This window comes from Oryctolagus cuniculus, chromosome 1, assembly GCF_964237555.1.
Source record: "Oryctolagus cuniculus chromosome 1, mOryCun1.1, whole genome shotgun sequence".
NCBI classification, from domain to species: Eukaryota; Metazoa; Chordata; class Mammalia; order Lagomorpha; family Leporidae; genus Oryctolagus; species Oryctolagus cuniculus.
Genome location: NC_091432.1, coordinates 5794752 through 5809049, shown reverse-complemented (window position 1 = coordinate 5809049; position 14298 = coordinate 5794752). Strand labels below are relative to the sequence as shown.

At 63.3% G+C, this 14298-nt stretch overlaps 2 protein-coding genes across 8 annotated transcripts; one reads left to right on the top strand and one right to left on the bottom strand.

The window, feature by feature from the left end:
• Positions 1–4040: 4040 nt before the first annotated feature.
• On the bottom strand, positions 4041–7066 carry EIF1AD (eukaryotic translation initiation factor 1A domain containing). 3 transcript variants are annotated; one of them, XM_051854871.2, is made up of 7 exons: positions 6523–7066; positions 5895–6068; positions 5471–5579; positions 5280–5388; positions 5146–5196; positions 4646–4790; positions 4041–4329 (listed from the first exon to the last, which is right to left on the bottom strand). In XM_051854871.2, the coding sequence occupies exons 2-6, from the start codon at positions 5979–5981 to the stop codon at positions 4667–4669; spliced, it is 480 nt and encodes a 159-aa protein (XP_051710831.1). In that variant the 5' UTR covers positions 5982–6068; positions 6523–7066; the 3' UTR covers positions 4041–4329; positions 4646–4666. The 3 variants fall into 3 exon arrangements, with proteins under 3 accessions (XP_051710831.1, XP_051710838.1, XP_051710828.1); XM_051854878.2 differs by having other exon boundaries at positions 5309–5388; positions 6523–7044; XM_051854868.2 differs by lacking the exon at positions 4646–4790 and having other exon boundaries at positions 6523–7005.
• Positions 6815–8403, top strand: BANF1 (barrier to autointegration nuclear assembly factor 1). Of its 5 annotated transcripts, none has more exons than XM_070068288.1 (3): positions 6815–6892; positions 7741–7879; positions 7974–8403. In XM_070068288.1, the coding sequence occupies exons 2-3, from the start codon at positions 7757–7759 to the stop codon at positions 8118–8120; spliced, it is 270 nt and encodes an 89-aa protein (XP_069924389.1). In that variant the 5' UTR covers positions 6815–6892; positions 7741–7756; the 3' UTR covers positions 8121–8403. The 5 variants fall into 5 exon arrangements, with proteins under 5 accessions (XP_069924389.1, XP_069924379.1, XP_051710861.1 ...); XM_070068278.1 differs by lacking the exon at positions 6815–6892 and adding an exon at positions 6944–6963; XM_051854901.2 differs by lacking the exon at positions 6815–6892 and adding an exon at positions 7031–7138.
• Positions 8404–14298: the final 5895 nt, after the last annotated feature.

The window sequence follows — 14298 nt, the reverse complement described above, 5'->3', positions numbered from 1 at the left end:
GCGGCCAGCTCTGCCTGGAGGGGTCTGCACGTACAGGGACCCAGGGGAACCTGGGAACAGCAGGCCGCGGCCGGCCTGCCTGCAGGGGTCTGCACGTACAGGCAGCCCCCATGAGACTGCTCCAGAGTTTCATGTATGAACAGGTGATCATGGGATGACATAAATGACCAAACTTGACAGAAACCCTCAGTAGCCCGAATGCCACAGAATCTAAAGGCAGAGACCCGCCCCTAGAGAGGCCACCACCAAGCGCAGGTATTTTATAAACACATTCCTGCGCAACACACCCGCTACTCAAGCCTGAATAAACTGATGGAATGTCTAAACCATCTGCTAGGCCAGCATGAATGCCGACGTCGGTGACAGGACAGAGGGGCCGATGCTGTGGGTGGCACACTAAGCCACTGCCTGTGGAGCCGGCCTCCCACACGGATGCTGGTTTGAGTCCCGGCTGCTCCACTCGCAACCCAGCTCCCTGCCAAAGTGCCTGGGAAAGCGGTGGAGGGTAACAAAGTCCCTGGGCCCCTGCACCCACGTGGAGACCCAGAAGCAGCTCCTGGCTTCCGCCTGGCCCCGCCCTGGTCACTGCGGCCATAAGGGAAGTGAACCAGCACGTAGAAGACCCTTCTCATTTTCAAATTATCTCAAATAAATAAATTTTAATAAAACAGGAGAGGCTCGGTGTTCAGCTCAGAGGCTGCCGACCCCAGCCTGCTGTGACACACACCTGGGGCAGTGGTGATGGCTTGGCGACGGGTTCCTGCCAGCCATGGGTTTGCGTCTGGCAAGTGGCCCAGTGCGTGGAAGCTCTCTTTCTGCCTCTCAGATAAGGAATCAACTTTTCAAAACATGAAATTAGGGGCCAGCATTGTGGCTCAGTGGCTTAAGCCGCCACCTGCGACACTGGCATCCCACATGAATGCTGGTTCGAGTCCCGGCTGCTCCACTTCCGATCCAGCTCCCTCCGGTGTACCTGGCGAAGCAGCAGGTGACCCGAGTTCTTGGACCCTGCCACCCACAAGAGACCTGCTGGAGTTCTGGTTGTCTGGCTTCAGCCTCGATCAGCCCCTACTGCTGCACCATTTGGGGAGTGGACCAGCAGATCTTTGTCTCGCCCTCTGTCACTCTGCCTTTCAAATACATCTAAAAAGAAAACACTATCCATGGATTTCAAAAAAATTTTGCACCAAAATGAGACCCTTCATCTGCTGGTTGACTCTCCAAATGTCCATAACAGCTAGGGTTAGGCCAGGCCAAAGCCAAGAGGCTGGGACTCTCATTCAGCTGTCCCAAGTGGGCAGCAGGGGCCCAACCGCTTGAGCCATCATCTGCTGCCTCCCAAGACAGACACTGGCAGGTGGCTGGGTAGGAGGGGGGAGCCGGGACTTGAACCTGGCACCTCCAATCCTGCACCGAAAGCGCACCCCAGTCTTCCGTAACATCCGGAAGCACTCGTGTACACACACGCACTAAATCACACTAAGCAACAGGGAGTGGATGAGGCGCAGCTCGTCAGTACAGGTTCTTAGCACGCTGGATGCCAACACATCCTGTGGCGTGACCCCCAAGTCTGCCCCTCCCCCGAAAAGGCCAAGTCAAAATCGAACAAAAACCGACGACGTCCTCAGGAGAGCAAGGGGCAAGCTTCTGGCACCAGGGAGGAGGCAGACACTGCCGGCTTCAGCCGGTGCGCGACATCCCCGAGGCTGCTACCGGCAAGGGTTCTCTCCAGCGCTTTTCTTCCGGCTCAGAACACCACGAACCCACCCGTCCCAGAGGCCCAGGCCCAGTCCCACTGCAGCAGAATCAAGGCGGGGCAGGGCTCAGGCAAAAACGTGGCTCCTTGTTTTTGGCTACTTTTTTTTTTTTTTTTAAGATTTATTTATTTGAAAGAGTTACAGAGAGGAGAGGCAGAGAGGTCTTCCGTCTCATGGTTCACTCCCCAATGGGCCACAACGGCCGGAGCTGCGCCGATCCGAAGCCAGGAGCCAGGAGCTTCTTCTGGGTCTCCTACGCGGGTGGCGGGGCCCAAGGACTTGAGTCACCTTCCACTGCCTTCCTAGGCCACAGCAGAGATGGACAAGAAGTAGAGCAGCCGGGTCTCGAACCGGCGCCCATATGGGATGCCGGCACTGCAGGCCAGGGTATTAACCGGCTGCGCCACAGTGCCGGCCCCAAGGCTACCATTTCTTAACGACATGTGAGCTGCGGTGGGCACGACCCTCCACGGCAGCGGGATACGGCAGACGGGACGGAAGTTCTGAAATCGACACCTACAGGGACTGCGGGCAGTGCCGAGTGTCCTGCTCAGGCTGCTAATCCCGGACATGAGGTCGACTAGTGGCCTTCCAGCCTGGCGAGTGACTCGGGTGTGGACAGTGACGGGTTCACCCAGGGTCAGGGTTCAGATGACAGAGTGCAGGAGGCTGGGAGCAGAGGGAGTGCAGGAGGGGGCGGGGCACGGGGCGCAGTGGAGCGAGGCCGGGGTGGAGGACACACCGCTCAGGTGTTGTCGCTGTAGGGAACCCTCGGGGCTCCCGGGAGTGCCCAGGGCTGCAGGCAGCAGGCCCGACCAGAAGACAAGGGCCTTCCTTAGCGCTGGGCTAACAAGGACCCAGGGAGCAAACCGCTGGACGGCTCCGTCACGGGCGCAGAAAATGCACCAGCTGAGGTGATGGCCATGCTGGGAGGTGGACTTCAGTGAAAGAGCAGCGACTAGGTCAACGCCCGCAGGGCACAGCCACAAAGCTCTCAAAACGCGATCGGGGCCGGCGCTGCGCAGAGCAGGTGACACCACCGCCAGCAGTGCCGGCATCCTGTATGGGCGCCAGATCAAGACCCGGCTGCTCCACTTCCGATCCGGCTCTCTGCTGCGGCCTGGGAAAGCAGTGGAGGATGGCCCAAGTGCTTGGGCCCCTGCACCCCCTGGGAGACCCGGAAGAAGCTCCTGGCTCCGGATTGGTGCAGCTCCGGCCCTCGTGGCCACCTGGTAAGTGAACCAGTGGATGGAAGACCTCTCTCTCAAATAATTAAATTAAAAAAAAAAAAAAAAAAAGTGGGGTAACCTGGTTCACCGACCGCCAGTGGGCAGAGATGGTCTGAGTAGCCACAGGCGGCCTCTGACCCCGGGCCCCGGAGCTGAGGCGCCAAGTCCGTGAGTGAGGACGGCGCCGTCCTCAGGTGACAGCAAGTTCGCAGCAACATCAGGAGTGGGTGTGGCCACTGAGAGGGAGGCACCGAGTGGGTGTGGCCACTCAGAGTGAGGCCTGGTGCTACTGCGTTCAGCTGCCACCTGGGACGCGTGCGCCCGCACGGATTCCCTGGCTGCAGTCCGGGCTACTCTGCTTCTGACCCCACCTCCTGCCAAGGCACCAGGAGGCAGCAGCTAGCGCCCAAGCACCTGCGTTTCTGCCGCCCACACAGGAGGCCTGGCCTACCCGTAGACGTTGCAGACATGTGGGGAGTGAACCAGCAGATGGGGGTCTGTCCGCCTCTCCCTCCCCGACACTGCCTTTCAATCAACAAACCTTAAAAAAAAACAAAACAAAAAAAAAAAACACAGAAACAAAAAACCTTATGGATACAGAGATTTGCTGACCACACTACATGTTCTGAAGGTTACAGTTAAGGGTGGGACGAAGATGGGATCCAAACAGGGGATGTCCAAGGCACCATGGCCTGAGCGCTCGTGTGGTAAAATGGCCACACAGGCAGGGACGTGGCTCGCACGGCACCAGGGCGCTCATCCCGAGTGTCTCTCGGAGGCGGTGGGGACCAGCTCCTCGGGCCGCAACCCTGAGAGCCTGCATCAGTACCGGCGGCAAACAGCGCATCCAGTGCAGCCGGTCCCCGTGGTTACACGGCGCGAGGAGGCAGCGCCCAGGGCCTGGCGCTTTCTCAGCGTCCCAGGAGAGAGAACAGAGCAAATAAAGCCCTCAGGAGACTTCGGCCATTTGCCATTTCTTTCCCACCCAGCGGCCAGAGGGTCTCCCCCGAGACTGCATCCAGTCCCCCCCGGCAGAGAGCCACTCAGACACCAGTGCAGGTCACCGCCCACCGGGGGTTTAATTCGCCTGCGAGAGAATCGGTGAGAGAGGGCGCCTGCCTCTCTCCCATCCAGGGCACCTGGAATGTCCAAGCCCAGGGGAGCCAGGGCCTCGTCCCTGAGCAGCGGAGGGCGGTCCCTGGCCTCAGGCCGTCTCCTCGTCTTCACTCTCTTCCTCGCTCTCGTGGTACTGCCTGCGGTTGGTGTTGACGAAGAGGTCAGAGTCGTCTTCAGAGCTGGACTCCTGCGAGTGCGGCTCGGCTGGGAGTTCGGGCTGAGTCTGTCTGTGGGCGGAAGAGGACACTCAGCCCAACATCTTCGGGGAAAACCATTCTGCAGCCAAGAAGTCCCACAAAAGGAAGACCACCGGCCCACCAAAGCACAGTGCTGCCTTGAAGACCAAGGGGAAAGACGGGGTCACAGCAGCAGTGGGAAAACCCAGGGCACCTGGCTTCCCAACAGCGACACACCCACCTATCACTCCACGCATGTGGGGCTCTCCCCCAGCACCCCGTCACGGGGGAAAGAAGCTGTACTTTCCCTCAACAGCACCAGCGTGAACCCTGTTTGTTTCCCCCACCCTAAGGCTTGTCTTCTTACCCCCCGAGATTTATCTGAAAGTCAGAGCCACAGAGACAGACATCTGGTCACTCCCCAGATGGCTGCCGCGGCCGGGCTGGGCGTCATCCGGACTCCCACGTGGGCCACCTTCCACTGCTCTTCCCAAACCCCTAGAGGAGCTGCACTGAAGGGGAGCAGCCGGGACACAAGCTGACATCCATGAGGGGGGCTGCCCGCCAGGCCACACGGGAGGGGGCTGCCCACCAGGCCTCACCCCCCCCCCCCCCCCCCCGCCCACACGGGAGGGGTCTGCCCGCCAGGCCTCGCCCCCGCCCACAGGGGAGGGGTCTGCCCGCCAGGCCTCACCCCCCGCCCACACGGGAGAGGTCTGCCCGCCAGCTCACACGGGAGGGGGCTGCCCGCCAGGCCTCACCCACCCCCCGCCCACACGGGAGGGGTCTGCCCGCCAGGCCTCGCCCCCGCCCACACGGGAGGGGTCTGCCCGCCAGCTCACACGGGAGGGGTCGCTTGTTTCTCACCTGCTCCTGCTGTTGCTGTGGTCCTCCGCCACTGCAGAGAAGGCCTCCGGCCTGTGCCAAGGGAAGGACCAGGGTCAGAGCGGACGAGGCAACGTCTCGCCGGGCCCGTTCCCTAGCGCGGTGGCCCCGCCTACCATCGCCCCTCCCTCTGCAGGGAGCGCACGTGGTCCTTGCAGAGCACGAAGCAGATCTCAGCCTTCACTTTCTCGCCCTCCTCGATGGGGTCGACGATGAGAAAGTCTCCTGGGGCGGAGCAGGAGAGCCGTCAGTCCTGCCCCTCCGGGAAAGCCTCGGCCGGCTCGGCCGCCGCGGGGCCGCCCCTCACCTCTCTTGATCCAGATGTTCTTCCGGTACTTGGAGGGCATGCTGACCAGGAAGCGCTGCCCCTGGGCCGTCTCCACTTCGTGCAGGTTGTTCCCGGGGGTCCGGAGGACCTGGTCCGGGAAAGAGCAGGCACCAGTCTGCCTCACCAGAGCTCACAGCCCGCGAGCCGCACGGCGCCCTCCTGCACCCACGGGCCCAGGGCGGGGCGGGGGCCCAGGGCAGGGCGGGACGGGGGCCCAGGGCAGGGTGGGACGGGGGGCCCAGGGCGGGGCGGGGGGCAGGGCGGGACGGGGGGCAGGCCGGGGCAGGGGCCCAGGGCAGGGCGGGACGGGGGCCCAGGGCAGGGCAGGGCGGGGCGGGGCCCAGGGCGGGGCGGGGGGCAGGGCGGGACGGGGCCCAGGGCGGGGCGGGGGCCCGCCGCTCACCCTCACGATCTGCTGCTGCTCCGAGGGCACCACGGGCTCCCCCAGCAACTCCTTCACCACGTGCTTCCTCTTGGTGGCCTGAGACATGCTGGGTCCTGGCCAGGGCGGGCAGGGCCGCAGACAGCGCCAGATCCCCCGGACTGGCAGGCTCCGGAGCCAGGACGCGACGTGTTACTGAGGGGAGAGCGCCGTGGTGAGGGGCCCTGACGCCTACCTGGCTGCCTTCGCTTCCCTGGGCCCCAAGAGTTGGCTCAGATCGTCAGAGGGCGAGATAACGAAAACGGCCCGGAGCAGCCGCGGAAGGTGGACTCCTGTTCCCTTCGACGCCGGGATGACCACACAGCTGCGCGCGGGGTCCAGAAAAGCCATTCCGCGCCCTCTCCGGGCGGTGCCGTCCTCAGCACGCAGGCACGCCCCGGTCCAGCGCCGCTGGGCACGGACGAGGGGGCCGCGGCCCTGGCCAGCCGCACCTGCCGCACCTGGGAGCTGGCCAGGGGGCGGGTCCGGGTACCACGAGGCTGGGGGCACTCCGACCTCCGACGTGCCGCCTGCAGCTGCCGCCCTCCCCCCACCCCGTCTTCCTGCCCCTCCAGCTCGGAGGACAGACCCTCGGATAGACCAAGCTTACTTTCCGGCCCTCGCTTTCCGGGTGCTGTCCGAGAAACCCCCACGTCGCCAGGCTGGACGCCCACACTTCAACGCTGAGCCGACGAAAGCACACAAGCAGCAGCTGCCGGCCGTCAGACAGCGCCGTCCGCTTGTGCTCCGGCCCCCGGCGTCCCCGGTCCCCGCAGTCCAACTCAGTCCCTTCCAGGAACTGAACTTCCGCCGTTCCCCCGGAAGCCGTCCGCTCACCCGTCCCCTCCCTCGTCCGTCCCTCTAACTCTTCCCCTCGCCAGGTCAGTCAAGCCCAAGCCCTTGCGTTCCGCGTGTCGGGCAGCAGAGAGAAAGTCTTCCCCCGACAGTCCTCTCCCGCACGCCAAGGAGAGGCCCGAGAAGTGAGGCGGCGGGGACGAGCCGGCTTCCCGCGAGGGGGCGTTAAGGACGCCCTGCAGGCTCGGGACATGGGGTGGGGGGCGCGTCTCCACTCTGTGGCTCGGAGGGGATAGACGCGCCCAATTTGGCTATTTTTTAAGGCGGCCCCCGAGGCGACCCGGAAGCGGAAGTCGAAGAAAGTTCTAGTGGCTTGAGCGGCGGGAGCGGCCGGGTGGCGGGAGGAGCCGTTGCGGGAGCCGGAGCTGCCGGTGCGCGCGGGCCGCGGAGCAGGGCCGCGGCTGGGGGCCGGAGGAGGCGCGGGGAGGCGGGCGGGCCCAGGCGCCGCGGCGGGCCGGAGGACGCGGCCCCGGGCCGGCCGGGCCGCGCAGCGGGCGGGCGGCGGCGCGTGGGAGCCGTGGAGCGCGGCGGGGGCGGGGCGGCGCGCGCCGGGGGGCGGGGCCGGCGCGGCGGCGCGCGCGGCGTGGACGCTGCGGGGCTGCGCGTTCGCGCGGCGAGGGGGCTGCGGCGGCCGGGTGGGTCAGGGCGCGGCGTGCCACGTGACTGTCCGGTCCCAGGCGGGGTCAGCGGCTTTGCCCAGCCAAGGTCACAGGAGGAGTGGCAGCTCCCGGGCCCGGGAACCCGCGCGCGCCACCTGTTCGGCCGCGAGAGTGTTTCCTTCTGGGATGTCGGCAAACCCCGCTCCCGCGGGAAGTGGGCGGGGTCCTCTGGAGTAGTGGCAGAAAGACCCCCCCCGGACCCCCGTTCTCTCATCGGGGAGATGAGCCGGGGGGACTCGCCCCGCGGCTGGCCTGGCTGCCCCTCCGCGTGAGCTGCCCGCAGGCCCTAACCCGGCTTCTCTTGGGATTCCCAGATTAAGCCCGAGCAAGATGACGACGTCGCAAAAGCACCGGGACTTCGTGGCGGAGCCCATGGGGGAGAAGCCGGTGGGCAGCCTGGCCGGCATCGGCGAGGTCCTGGGGAAGAAGCTGGAGGAAAGGGGGTTCGACAAGGTGCGGGGTGGCCGCCGGGCCGGGGCGGGGCCTGTGACCCTGAAGCCGGAGGAGCGGCCCGGGGGCACTGGCCGTCTCTCCCTGTGTTTTGCAGGCCTACGTGGTCCTTGGCCAGTTTCTGGTGCTAAAGAAAGACGAGGACCTGTTCCGGGAGTGGCTGAAGGACACTTGTGGCGCCAACGCCAAGCAGTCCCGGGACTGCTTCGGGTGCCTCCGGGAGTGGTGTGACGCCTTCTTGTGAGCCGCCCGGGGAGCCCCCCGGCCCGGAGTCTGCAGCGGAGGGGGCTCGGCCCTGTGCGCCTCATGGGAAAAGGTTGTTCACCTGCGACGCCCGCCGCCCGCCCTCACCGTTGCCACGGCTCCGGAGCTCACTCCTGCATGCCGCTCCCCGCAGTCCCCTGCCGGTCCCACCGCGACCGCGGCTTCCCGCCCCTCCCGCACCTCCGGTCTGTTTGCCGTTTGGCTCCCTGTGTGGCAGAACCGTCACTGTCCTGTTTTTAAATCAATAAAGTCAGTGGCCTTCACCGTGCTCCGTGTGTCGCGCAGCGAGTGGGCCGGGAGCCGCGGCCCCCCGGGGGTTCGCTGGGTCTCGCACTCCTTATCGGCGAACACCGAAACTGGCAGCCGCCCCGGCCACGTGGGCCTCGGGCAGGTGCCGCCGAGTGTCCCAATCCCTGGGTGACGTGGGAGAGCGTGGGCTGACCTCTGCCTGGGAGTCAGACAGGTTGTGTCGGAGCAGCTGTCTGTCAACAGCCAGGCTCGGCAGCACCTGGTGGAAAAAGCAGTGGGAGTCGGGTGCCAGGGAGAGGGTGGACCGGGTGTGGGAGAGCACCTGCCAGTCATCACGGCACCCGCCCCAGCCTCTGTGTGCCCTGTCACCTTTAGGAGGGGAGCGAGTGTGGGCGTCACAGCCGAGTTATACTTGGACTGTGTTTCAGCCCTGATTATTTTTGTGGGGTAGGGGGAAGGTACAGAGATCTCCCATCGAATGGCCACTCCCTGAATGCCCCCAGCACCCAGGCTTGCGCTAGGCTGAAGCCAGGAGCCTGGAACTCAACCTGGGGCAGGGAACCAAGTACCTGCATTGTCACCTGGTGCATCTGTACAGACCAGCGGGGGACCAGAGTCAGCGGAGCTGGGGCTGGAGCGCTGGCCCTGTGATTCGGTGCTGGCATCCCAGTTGGCGTCAAAGCCAGTTAAACAGAGAGGAGAGGCAGAGAGAGAGGTCTTCCATCTGATGGTTCACTCCCCAGATGGCTGCAATGGCCGGAGCTGTGCTGATCAGGAGCCAGGAGCTTCTTCTGCGCCTCCCACATGGGTGCAGGGGCCCGAGGACCTGGGCCACCTTCTACTGCCTTCCCAGGCCACAGCAGAGAGCTGGATTGGAAGTGGAGCAGCCGGGTCTCCAACCAGCGCCCATATGGGATGCCGGCGCTTCAGGCCAGGGAGTTAACCTGCTGCGCCACAGCGCCGGCCCCAGAGTTATTAATTTTAAAGGCAGAGGGACAGAGAAAGGTCTGGACCAGACCTGAAGCTAGGATGTTTGTCACTTTCCAAGTGGCCACAATGGCCAGGGCTGGGCTCTGTCCAGGTCTCCGACACGCGTGGAGGGGCCCGAGGACTTGGGCCTTTCTCCGCTGCTTTGCCAGACGCGTTGGCAGACCTGTATTGGAAGCAGGCGGCTGGGCCGTGACCTGTCACTGATGCGTGCTGGCATTGCAGGTGGCGGCTTAACCCGCGGTGCCTCAGCGCCGGCCCCATGTGGACCAGACCTGAAGCTAGGGTGTTTGTAGACATCGTTTTCCTCCGCAGTGATGAGTTTTCTCATTTACAGGTGAGAGACCTGGGAACCTGGGACCCAGGCCAAATGATTTGCCCTGGACTTAGTGGGGAAGTAGACAGGCTTGGACTCAAGATGAGTCGGAAGCCCTGGTGCCTGGAAGCTTCTCAGCCTCAGTTTCCCCTCTCGAGGGTGGTTGTAGGGACCACATGGCACGCTGACTGCCAGTCGTGGCTATGCCAAGCCGTGTCTGCGAGGAGCGGCTTACCGAGTAAACAGATCAGGTTTCTCGTGAGGTGCGCGCGGTAGATACTAAAATCCAGTGTAGAGGCCGGTGCTGTGGCCCGGTGAGTTAAGCCACCACCTGCAGTGCCGCCATCCCATATTTGTGCTGGTTCAAGTCCTGGCTGCTCCACTTACGATCCAGCTCCCTGCTAATGCGCTTGGGAAAGCAATGGAGGGTGGCCCGAGTGCTTGGGTCCCTGCACCCACGTGGGAGACCCTGAAGAAGCTCTTGGCTCCCCTGTTGCAGCCTTTTTTTTGGGGGGGGGGTTTGAGGCAGCAGGTGGAAGCTGACTCACCTTTCTCTATCTCTCTGCCTTTCAAATAAATAAATCTTTTTTTAAAAATCCAAATATAAAAATCAGGATAAGTTTTAAATGCTTTTTAATAATATTACAAGAGGGATGAATCTGAGAGAGAGTTGAGATTGTCTATGAACGTCGGGAACTTCTGTTCACCTAGAACGTCACGTGAAGAGACAGCCCAGCGTGGGGGAGGATGTCTGCAGTGGGATCTAGACGGCCACATCCGGTCACAAGCGGAGCTTCAGCCCAGACGCAGGCGCAGAGTCCCTGGGTTCGAGTCCCGCCGCCGCCTCTTCCGTCCAGCTTGCTCGGGCAGCAGGTGACGGCTGGAGAGCCTGACCCCTGCACCCACGGGGCAGACGGGCACTGGGGTCTGGGCTCCTGGCTTTGACCTGGGCCGCCCTGGCTGTTGGAAGCATTTGGGTGGGGAGTGAGCCAGCGTGCTGAAGCGCTCCGTCTGTCTCTGCCGTGGAAATAAAATGAAGACAAGTGAAAAGGCAGGTAGTGCAATAGCAAAGTGGGGAAAGCGGAGACAGCCTGACAGTGATACGCAGGGGAGAAGGGTCGGTTTTTCGAGTAATCGAATACAGATGCCATTGACAGCCACCCCAAGCCACACAGCACCAGCCGTTGGTGGGAAATGGAGCAACAGGAACTGGGATCAGGTGGGAGTGGAAGTTGGTATGAGCACTTTGGGAAAACAGCCGGGTGTTACTTAGTAAAACAGACACACCCTGTGAGCCAGCAATTCCTCCAAGGAGCTCCTGAACACCTGCGCCGGGGCCCTGGGCGTGCTCACAGCCGCATTCCTCGGGCACCGCTGCTGACCCCCGGTGGGTAGCACAGCGGGCCTCCCAGTGGAGCTGCAGGGCCGGAAAGCGGCCAGGTGGCTGTCAGGGCATCGGGCATCTCAGCGGAGCGAGTGAAACCAGAGGGCGTCGCGGGGCCGACGCTGTGGCACAGTGGGCTAGGCCTCCGCCTACAGCGCTGGCATCCCGGTCCCAGCTGCCCCTCTTCCGATCCAGCTCTCTGCTAATGGCCTGGGAAGGCGTTGGGCCCCTGCACCCACATGGGAGACCTGGAGGAAGCTGCTGGCTTCAGATCTGCCCAGCTCCGGCCGTTGCAGCCATCTGGGGAGTGAACCAGTGGGTGGAAGACTCTCTCTCTATCTCTCTCGTAACTCTACCTCTCGAGTAAATAAATAAAATGTTCAAAGACAATGGCTTGGTGGCTTCCCATGAAGTGTATTCTTGCTTAGGGGTCCCTCCCTAGGTGATAAAGCTAACAAGGAAACGCGTTATTGCAAAAGTCAATAGTGGTGGGAAGAAGCCGCGATTCCCGTGGGGAGGGAGGGGCCGCGGGCGGAGGCAGCGTTTCCACTCTCCGCCTGCCGCTCGGGGTGGCAGCGCCGTCATCCTGTTCCGTGTCCTTTTCTAGAAGACTCTAAAGTGCAGTCCTGGGGATGGAACAATTTTGCACCAAGTCAGGAACTAGGCCTGTCGGCAGGGGGAGGGGAGCGCGGGGCTGGGACCCCCCGGGGATGCTGGCTCGTGTCCTGATGCTCCGGGGCTCCGGGGGTTCCACTCTGCGAGGCCATGGAGCACCCTCCTCCAGGAAGCCCACCTGGCTGCCTGGCCTTGCTCCTTGGCTGAGGCGCGGGGACCCTGTGGCACACTGCGTCTCGTGCCGCCTCTTCCTCCTGTGTCATCCCAGGCCCACCGCCGGGCCTGCTGCCTCGCGTCTTCTGGGCGTCGAGGCAGAGGCTGTGACAGGAGGCGCCCCACACTGTTCCTGGGTCAGTCCTGGGGCAGCAGGGGACAAGGGACATCTGGACTAGATTCTCAGGGCCAGCCCAAGCCAGCCTGTAGGCCAAAGGCACCACCGCCTGGAAAGCCGGCCAGGCAAGTGGGGCGGGTGGTGAGGCTGCCCAAGGGCTGATTTAAGCGTCGGCCGCAGTGCCACCGGCTCCTCTGGGGGCACGGGTAGGGCCAGGAAGTCAGCAGTTAGGGGCCCACCCCTCGGCTGCCCCAGGCCAGAGCGTGTGGCCCCTCAGCTTGTCTGGCAGTGGGTGCTCAGATCCCACCGAAAGCTTGGGGTGAACCCAATGCAGGCACTCGGGGGACCTGAAGGGCTCCCACCCTAGGAGAGGAAGCGGGGGGGGGGGCTGCCTGGACAACTCAAGCCCCAGACACCTCCAGACAGCCTGCAAGGACCCCCTCCCAGCATGGCGCTCCCTCGGGGACCGGGCTCTTCCTCCGGTCACTCCCAGCCTTGACTGACGATGACCTTGAAGACCCAGCCAGCCGTGGTTTGCGCGGTTCCTCCTCCACTCCGCAGGGGCCTGGGGTGAAGTTGGTTCAGAGCTGTGGGCGTCAGTCCCTGTCGGTGGTGAAGTTCCCACCGAGCCCCGGGCACTCGGGAGCCCCACTGCAGGGCGAGCGCTGTCCCTGTCGCATCTCGGCTGTCCTTGTCCCGAGGGGATGTGTCAGGACAGGAGAGGGAAGTGCCCTGTCTAGCTGAAGGCTCAAGGAAGAGGGTTCTAGAAACAGCAAGAAGGCCTGGAGGGCGGGGTCCTGGGGTTAGGAGGTGTCGGGGCGTCTGAGCCGCAGGTACACTGCCGAATGCGCCTGCCTCGAGCTCACGGCTGGCCCAGGCCGCCTTGCAGAAGCCAGAGCGGGCAGGGTAGGATGTGCCCAGCCCTGGAAAAGCACCCCCCCAGGACACCGTGCCCCCAGCAGACTCGCACACCAGGACGTTGCTGGCACATGGGTACCCCTGCAGGCCTCAACGCCACCTCCTCCCTGTGGGAAGAGGTGCCCATCACGGCTTCTGGGCTGTTGTGAATGGGGGATCTACGTGGGGGCCCCGGGGCTCAGCAAGAGCCTGGCGGTCTTTCGTTCCCGTCCCGCTGCTCCACGTCCTGCTGTGTGACCTCAGACAAGTGTCCTGACTTCTCTGTTCACCTGTCACCTGTCTCCCCCACCGCTTCCCCGGGTGCCATCCCAGACCTCTCGCCCTAGCCCGCCTCGGCTCTCAACTCAAGGTCCCCGCCTGGCCTCGGCCTCCCGGTGAAGCCAAGCTCAGGTCAGCTGTCCCACCGCCGGGGTCTGCTTTCACGACAGACACTGAACCCGCCGCTGGATGACAGTGACTGCTCCTTGGAATCCTCGGGAGGTGACGGCCTGTTGTCCATAGCTGGGCCAAGGAGGGCAGGGGGCAGGTGGCTGGACTCTGGGTCCCCATGGAGACATCATTTCCTGTTATGGTCCAGGGATTCCAAGTAGCCCAGGAAGGGGGGGGTGGTGGTAAACAGAGTGCCTACTCATGTCATGATGACAGCTCCGGCAGTTGTTTATCAGGGACTATAAACCACTGTCTCTGGCCCGCGCTGTGGTGTAGCCGGTAAAGCCGCCACCTGCAGTGCCGGCATCCCATATGGGCGCCGGTTCAAGTCCCGGCTGCTCCACTTCCGATCCAGCTCTCTGCTGTGGCCTGGGAAAGCAGCAGAAGATGGCCCAGGTCCTTGGGCCCCTGCACCCGCCTGGGGGACCCAGAAGGAGCTCCTGGCTCCTGGCTTCGGATCAGCACAGCTCTGGCCATTGTGGTCATTTGGGGAGTGAGCCAGCAGATGGAAGACCTCTCTGCCTCTCTTTCTCTCTCTATGTAACTCTTTCAAATAAATAAATAACTCTTTAAAAATAAATAAACAAGCCCACAGTCCCTTCCAAGCCCCAGTTAAGACCCCCTAGGGATCCAAGCACTGGTAAGATTTTCGTGCCCCGAAGATAAGAAACGTGTCATGAAATGCACAAGGTGGGACAGAGTGAACACACGGGCGGAGAAGTCCAACAAGGGCCAGACTTCGCAGGGCTGGTCTTAAAGAAGCTTTTACTCATTTTACTCATGCGGAAGTCAGAGGGAGGGAGTGAGGGTTCTGTCTCACGTGCTGGCTGAGCTCACTCTCCAAACGCCAGGCTGAGGCCAGCAGCAGGGGGCTCAATTCCGGTCTTCCATGGGCTGCAGGAACCGAACCCTGAACCATCACCTGTCGC